This window comes from Brachionichthys hirsutus, chromosome 15 (genome assembly GCF_040956055.1).
Source record: "Brachionichthys hirsutus isolate HB-005 chromosome 15, CSIRO-AGI_Bhir_v1, whole genome shotgun sequence".
NCBI classification, from domain to species: domain Eukaryota; kingdom Metazoa; phylum Chordata; class Actinopteri; order Lophiiformes; family Brachionichthyidae; genus Brachionichthys; species Brachionichthys hirsutus.
Genome location: NC_090911.1, coordinates 2035920 through 2044559, shown reverse-complemented (window position 1 = coordinate 2044559; position 8640 = coordinate 2035920). Strand labels below are relative to the sequence as shown.

General features: G+C 42.5%; 1 protein-coding gene across 1 annotated transcript; it reads right to left on the bottom strand.

Annotated features, from left to right (window-relative positions):
* Positions 1-309: 309 nt before the first annotated feature.
* LOC137904975 (tissue factor-like) lies at positions 310-7034 on the bottom strand. The gene is made up of 7 exons (XM_068749201.1): positions 6954-7034; positions 6427-6541; positions 5947-6036; positions 5506-5612; positions 4557-4735; positions 3945-4110; positions 310-1075 (listed from the first exon to the last, which is right to left on the bottom strand). Exons 1-7 carry the CDS (start codon positions 7021-7023, stop codon positions 933-935), a joined length of 870 nt encoding a protein of 289 aa, XP_068605302.1. The 5' UTR covers positions 7024-7034; the 3' UTR covers positions 310-932.
* Positions 7035-8640: the final 1606 nt, after the last annotated feature.

Genomic DNA, 8640 nt, shown 5'->3' with positions numbered 1-8640 from the left:
TGTTGACCAGTTGGGTTGAGAACAAAAGAGAGACAGAGGGAGAGAGACAGAGAGTCAAGGACAGAGAGGGAGAGACAGGGACAAGGACAGGTGGGAGAGTCCAACAGCACGTTCTCTATTGTTTCATGTCCACCCCCCCCCCATTTCCATAGTTTCACCCTCGTCCGCTGTCTCCTCCCAAATGCTGATCCAGCACAAGTGATACGAGTGATGCATCATTTCAGTATTTTTTTTCAGGCCACCAGTTATACTTTGTGAAGAGTCACCGCGGTACCGAAGAATAAGGACGGGACGCATGGTTTAGGGTTTCTATTTATTCATACAGGGACAGCATACAATTTAGGAACGATGTAGAACGATTGTGCCAGGCTGTGCCAAAGATGCTCATTATTCCACCTGTAGTCCCGGGACAGGTCGATGTCACAGTTCCAATAGCCAATGGGTGACTGGCCACGCCCACATACACAGCCCAAATCCTCATCGACACACGTCCAGCAATTTCAGTTCAAACATGTATCCTGTTCATGCTGCTACATTTTCATGTTCTGTTTGACTGTCCAGTGCTTTGAGCATTTTGTTTTTTACCACTCGACAGGCCGGTTGTTCCATTGTCGATGGAACCAATAAAACCTTTTCCTTGGTCGTTCAAGTCCCTCATGTTGTATATGCATTGAACCGATGAGTAGCTTTTACAACTCTTCCAGTTGGAACTGCAGCTTTGTCAGCATATTATTTTCTTAAATATCGCGTTACATGATTGTTGTTGCTCTAACGTCGCCACATTATTCATTCAAACACATGAGAACAACGTCAGAAATGCACAGACCGTGCCTGAATACAGAGAGCGTGAGCTCAAGGACAGAGTACAAAATAATGACCACTCTCACACACACACACGCACACACACACACACACACACACACACACACACACTAAATAGGTACTGATGATTGAGTTGTGTGAACGCTGTGTCTCTGTTGGTAGCATCTGCAGCAAAGGACCATCACAGTAACCGTGGTGACCAGGACCATGATCAAGGTGAAGACAACGCCGACCCACGCTCCGAGACTCAGCTCTGCAGGGACAGTGAGAGTCACAGTAGAACACATTAGAGTTTGATTGTGGAGACCTTCTTCTTCTACTTTCATATTGTCCTGCAAACCAACCGTCTCCACTTCACCCTGTCCTTTGCATCGTCCTCCCCAACACCAGACACTCTCATGTCCTCCCTCACTACGTCCATGTATCTTCTCCTGGGTCGTCCTCTAGCCCTGTTCCCTGGCAGCGCCATCCTCAGCATCCTTCTACCGATATAGTCCCCGTCTCTCCTCGCCTTAAAGTTTGATTCAAACGTTTCTGTCATGCAAGACCAGAATACCCTACATGCATAATCACCTTCCAGAATTCAACTATCCAATAATAAGATTTCAGGAAGAGGTACAGAACGCAAGACTGAAGCAAAATCAGGAAACGGGCACAAGTCAAAATCCAAGAAGTCAAAAAAGTAATCGGGAATTTAAAAGAATGTAATCGATCAATATCGTGCTTCTACACTAGTGCAGTGATGGACTGATCCCTGTAGGGGGCAGCAGTGCTGCTTGTCTCAGCATATATTACACGCAGGAGATGAGAGACACACACAAATGTGTCGTGGTAGTTTGGGCAGACAGGGGGTTGTGATCATGAGAAAAGATAACAGAGAGGATGAAGAGGATGAAGAGGATGAAGAGGATGAAGAGGTTGAAGAGGATGAACGGATGGAGGTTCGAATCACATCTCCATCAATGCAACCCCTGGAGCAGTAGAGCTCGCCAGAGTCAAAAAGAAGTCTGATGTGTTTGTGGAGGCCGGACACAGTTTGATATCTGTGCATACGTTGTTATTTCTCAGTGTTGTTTATGTTGTTGTTGTTTGAAGAAGACCTCGGTCAAGATGATTGAAGTGTAACTGAGCTCTGCTCCAACTCGTGCTTTTGGTGAAACTCGCTTATGTTCTACTGCCCATAAATGAAGAATGGCAAAAGGTAGAAACCAACTTTGTTCCCGAATGAAAGAAAAGGCGCTCCTCTTTCTTTTGGCTGGTTCTGTGTGGCGCCCTCTTCCCTGAAAGCGGCTGGCCTCCCGTGAGTTAAGAGGAGCAGGAAGGTCCGGCAGGACAGTTTCTATTCGTGCTATAGCGAAGCGCTCCTTGGTCACGTGATGGAGTTGCAGCTGGTGTTCTTCAGGAAGGCAGAAAGACAAGAAACAGAGTCCAGTTGTCTGCTCGGGGGAAAAGAGAAGAGGGAAAGATGCCAAAAAGGGAGTGGCTTTCCCGTTTTCAAGCCCTGCAAAGAGGGGGCCCCTGTATCCCTGACCCAATCAGAGCAGGTAGTCGGCATAGAGGAATGTATCGTCCAGGTGTAATCCCTCCCTCTTGCATTCTGGCCTTATCAGGCTTTAGAGCCTACATACGGGCCTCCAAGTCGAGCAGCTTCGTTTATTTCTCATTCTCTGCTCATGTCAAGTCGAAGTCTCAGAAAACCAATCGCGTGACTCTCATTCGAGATTCATTCCATTTCCCACTTCTGTGAGCACGTCACCAAATGAACCAGTCAGCGTCTTTCTTACTTTGACCTTCACACTCCCTTCTACACTATAAAAGGTGATGAATGTCAAACAGAAACAACGTCCATCTATTTGAATTCGAACAGAGCCCTGAGTCCAGTCCGAGCTATCTCCATGAGCTTCCTGAGACACACAATGTTGATTTCATGGCCGTCCTCCTCGGCCGTCAGCTCCACCACACAGAATGCTGTATTGATTTTACGTATATTCAATGTTATTCTTAATTTTGTTACTTTTGTGTATTTTTTGTACTCATTTATTTAATTCCTTATTCTGTCTACAAACACTTAAATGTATTACATTATATTATATTACATAATTATTGTTGATATTATTTCTTGTGTATCCTGTGTATCCCAAGCACGCCTCAGAAATGTGTCTTTGGAGATACAGAAATAAATGTGCTGCTGTTGTGCATCATTGTGCATCATTGTGTGTTTACTGTGTGTGTGACCCTGTAGTGCTGCTGTTGTGCATCATTTGTTTACTGTGTGTGTGTGTGTGACCCTGTCGTGCTGCTGTTGTGCATCATTGTGTGTTTACTGTGTGTGTGTGTGTGTGACCCTGTTGTGCTGCTGTTGTGCATCATTGTGTGTTTACTGTGTGTGTGTGTGTGACCCTGTCGTGCTGCTGTTGTGCATCATTGTGTGTTTACTGTGTGTGTGTGTGTGTGTGTGTGTGACCCTGTCGTGCTGCTGTTGTGCATCATTGTGTGTTTACTGTGTGTGTGTGTGTGTGTGTGTGTGTGTGACCCTGTCGTGCTGCTGTTGTGCATCATTGTGTGTTTACTGTGTGTGTGTGTGTGTGTGTGTGTGTGACCCTGTCGTGCTGCTGTTGTGCATCATTGTGTGTTTACTGTCTGTGTGTGTGTGTGACCCTGTAGTGCTGCTGTTGTGCATCATGGTGTGTTTACTGTCTGTGTGTGTGTGTGTGTGTGACCCTGTCGTGCTGCTGTTGTGCATCCTTGTGTGTTTACTGTGTGTGTGTGTGCGTGACCCTGTCGTGCTGCTGTTGTGCATCATTGTGTGTTTACTGTGTGTGTTTGTGTGTGTGACCCTGTCGTGCTGCTGTTGTGCATCATTGTGTGTTTACTGTGTGTGTGTGTGTGTGACCCTGTCGTGCTACTGTTGTGCATCATTGTGTGTTTACTGTGTGTGTGTGTGCGTGACCCTGTCGTGCTACTGTTGTGCATCATTGTGTGTTTACTGTGTGTGTGTGTGCGTGACCCTGTCGTGCTGCTGTTGTGCATCATTGTGTGTTTACTGTGTGTGTGTGTTTGTGTGTGTGACCCTGTCGTGCTGCTGTTGTGCATCATTGTGTGTTTACTGTGGCTGTGAGCACCTCGCAGGACGTTGCTGCCTCTGCTTGCACACAGCTGTGCGCTCCAGGCTCCATGTTGTGTGTTTCTGGGCCTGGAGGGAATGAACGCTGCCACCATGAAGCAGTAACCCTCTCCGGCTTCCAGGTTAGATACCTCTGCCAGACTGGAGTCAGATATGACGTCTCGCTACGAAGAAATAATAAGAAAATTCATTGAACAATCTTTGAGAAGTTTTCGCTCTCAATTAGAAAATATCCTTGATTTTGAGACTCATTTAAAACCATTACTGTTAAATAATAATAGTAATTTAAAAGAAGATGATAGGATGGCAGCTGTAAAGCAAATGTATGAGAAACTGACCTCTCTAAATATTTTAAAGAACTCTCTTTCTGCAATTAAAGATTAAAATAAAAGAAAAAGAAAAATTCATCTAAAAAGGACACTGGTTCATAATCTTAATGTAAATTAACTGAAGAATCCCTGCATCCTTGAAAACTGCATTACGCAGTATTCCAGTATTATTTTAATCCATTCCTTTAAATTGAAATAAAAATAACTGATGAATTATTTATAAAAGTCTAATATATTAAACACGTATCTGGTTTCTGCTTTCATCACAGCTGAATACTCACCTTGCCTGAACTTCCAGACTTGTAATAGCTAATCTTATACTTGAGGTCCTTTTTGAGGACGTCTCTGATGCTGAGCTGCTTTCCCTGCCGATGGAGTCCAGTCAGAGGTTCTGTGATGTTGATGATTACTCTGCTTTCATCTGCAAACGCCACAGTGAATTCCACTGCGCTGATGTTACCTGCAGGAAGAAGGAAAATGGGCCTTTGAGGCAGCTCAAAGGTGTTAAAGTCACCAGCTGCTTATCAGAAGGCTGGTTTGATGCAGTCGACGTACCAATGTACTCCAAGTCACCATTAACCGTGGCATGTGAATGGTCGTGTGAATGTGGCGCCTTGCGTTTTAGAGCAATTATAATGTGATGCATAATTACACTGATATAACCTTTTATTTTATATCTAATTTGTATGTTCACAAACATTTATAATTTTTATTATTATTATTATTTAGAAGAAAATGCAGCACAAAAAGAATAAGATTCTGATTACTTTTTTCATTTTATTTTTTAGATATCTTCAAAACTGGCAAGTGGGTTTTGTTTGAATTTTGTGCCGAGGCTAAGAAAGATTCTGTCCCATTTTGACGCCAATCTGGACAATACGCCTCAAAACCCAGATCTGGACATTTGAAATATATGTCATATTTGGAAGGACAATGTTTATTGAGTCACAGTACAAAAACCCACAGTTAGACTCCCTAATACGTGGCTGCGATCACGCAGTCATTCTTACAGATTTCATGTATCTGTAAGAAAAATCTACCATCATGGAAAAATGTGTGTTTCCTGAAAATTCATAAACTGCTGATGATAAATGCATTATTACAATACCTTGGAGTATACTGTAATAATAATACATACCACGTACTCACTATTTAAATGCATACTGTGTATAATGCATATACTGATCACTTTATAAATACTACTGTAGGCCATGCATGAGCAATACCTACTCTCTCTGTAGGGGTTGAAAGGGGGAGAATAAGTGTGAGGAAGTTCTTCCAGGATGTCGTCATAGTCCACGGTAGCAGGTTCTGTTCTGACGTCAGCAGCGTAGGTCCTGCCAGACAGGAATGCACGAATCTGGCTTTAATGTTCATTCACAGCTTCTGATTTAGAATTGATCAGCCAAAGGCGCAGTGGTTCACAATTTAGAGTTTCTCTCTAATAGTTTCAGGAGTTCTTCTGTGTTTTGAGCTACTTTATTCTTGTTCCATTTTACATTAGAACTTTTGTCCTCTTGTGTCTGTGCTGGTGTGACCCGGGGATTTTAATACTCAGCACAACTCGTGGCAAATATTAAACGGATCAAGGAAAAACAAAAGAATTGGCAAACTCTTTCAAAACGGCTGATTTGATATCAGCCCTTTGAACGATAAAGTACTTGCTTATACCTGTCCAAGGGTTCAAGGTAGTTGGTCAGATCACATTCCGGCTCTCTGAGTCGGATGCAGTCAGGATTCTCCTCCCAGTCTCTATCATCCCTGATCGTCCAATTACAAGCACACACAGCACGGGGTAGTAATACCATCATAACTGACCTCGATTGGTTTAATTAATGAAATACAGCAAACAAACAATTACAAGCTACACACAATGATCTTCAGGCCATTTGTCTCACCACCATTATTTCTTTGGAACCATCAATCGCTGTAAACAACAATAAAAGGTGAGATGCAAACGACACATAGTCCAGCGTTTAGGTCAAATCAAGTTCGATAGTTTTATTGCAGCAGTTTCCACCAGTTTGTTAAGTCATATTATGTGTGGATAAATATGTACTTCAATTGTAAAATGATTGATATCATAATGTACCAACTGTGTGTGTGTGTGTGTGTGTGTACGTGTGTGTCTGTGTGTGTGTGTTAACTCACTCAGAATGCAGGACAGTGTATGTGTGGGCAGAAGCTTCGATGGTCCAGGTGAGGATGGTTTTAAAGTCGAGAGACACCCAGCGTACGTTGTCTGCTTTTGGCTCAATGTTATTTTCTGCAAATAAAATGCGACGTCACGTTCTACTCATCTACTCATCGTCTACTCTACTCAACCAACCCCCCCCCCCCCCCCCACCCACCCCGTAATCAATGACAGGCTTTGTAAATGAGCAAAATTGAACATGAGCCGACTTTAAAGAAAGATGCAGCTTGAGCCTCTCTCTATCTATCTATCTGTCTATCTATCTATCTATCTATCTATCCATCTATCTATCTATCTATCTATCTATCTATCTGTCTATCTATCTATCTATCTGTCTATCTATCTATCTATCCATCTATCTATCTATCTATCTATCTATCTATCTGTCTATCTATCTATCTATCTATCTATCTATCTATCTATCTATCTATCTATCTATCTATCTATCTATCTATCTATCTATCTATCTATCTCATGGCCTTACCAGCAGTAGCGGTAATCCAAGCAGACAGACAGATTCCAAGATAGAGCGGCGTTTTCCCAAACACCAGCATGTTGGCACAACCCAAATTCCTTTCTGCCTAAATCCTGAGAACACTCTGTGAACTTTGCTGCTCGTCGATGGGACAGAGCGAGTGGGAGCTGTGGAGGGAACACTGGGGTACTGGTCAGGGTCCCGCCTCCCTCTGCCTGCTGATCCCGCCCACATGCCTGCCTTCCAAACTCCTCTAGAAAAAAAGGGCAGATTCCATTTGATTGGAAACACAAGACGTTGAGACACGCATTCAGTTTGAAGCTCAAGAAGTGTCTCTTTGTAAACGTCCAGCGTTTAACCCACATAACTAAAAAGAAATATGTGTGAATGTATTAATAATACTGAGCGCTAACCTCCAAAGATGCACATAGCTGACAGTGTTTGCCCCATTTCTGAAAGCTATAAACAGTGCACTGTGACTCATGCAGTGTGTTTCTGTAAAAATGTTAAGTGGTGCGTGTGTGTGTGTGTGTGTGGTGATGATGTCACCATCAGTCAGAAAAACTGCTATAAAACTAGGTATTTGATTGCATAATCCAACCCTGGTTCATTTGTAACGAATGTTGGTGAAATCTCGAACAAAGAATGACCAGATATGACCAGATGACTAAATATCATGAGCCTGAGAGCTTGAGCCAGGCACCCCACTGCACACTGCCTGGAGTATGATCCATGTACAACATTGATTCAGTCCAGAAAATCCCAAAGAGTGTAAATGATCCCAACAGAAACCCCGGTTCCCAATCGGTGCCCCGTCATACCTGGACTACGCAGAGAAAGATCAGCATAACCTTAAACAAGCCTCGGATGCTGGCTAGAAATAAAAAGAAGCTTGTATTTGTTATTGTACCAGGAATCGTGTGTATGTGTGTGTGTGTTACCAGAACAGTCAGGGGCTTTCTAATTGCTACCACGTTTCTCTGAATGATACATGCTGCTGCAAAGTTCCCACAGAGTTGCTCAATGCCGCTCTGGCTAATCCAAAATCCATCATGTTCTGATTGCCATAAGAATCATTTTAGCTGTGACATTTACAAATGTATACTGTATACTTTCACTTTTCTCCTGTCGGACAATCCCTGCCTTCTTTCTCTGCATTCATGCCGGAAATAAAGGGCGGTTTTATTTTAATGTTGGCGATAGCGAGGGAAAGTAACACGCTTCAGTCAAACTCCACTTAATGAAGAGATAAAGAGGTCATCCTAATGATTATTATTTACAATACCTTACCGTGAGAAAGGGTTAAATCTAGATAACTCAAGTAGGCATGCCAAACTATACATGGGAACATGCAACCGTAGTATATTTGTAGTATTAGTATATCATTGAGATGAATGTATGTTCTCAGCATTTCAGAGCATTTTGGAGAAAATAATATAAATGAGAGATTTTTCAAGAGATCATTGTTGATAAAATAAAATAAAAAGTAATTAATTTTTTTTTAGATCTTGCATGTCTCTTTGATTTTTATGTTTTTCTTGTTAAGACCTCTTAGACAATAAACATGTTAGAGTAAAGACTGAAAAAACAAATGAATTATTTGTTCTTCTTTCTTTTCATGCAAGGGGGCGTTGGATTTGACTCTCAGTTGAATTCACCCAGGGGACCAAGCTATTTGTGGAAGGAGGTTGAGGGA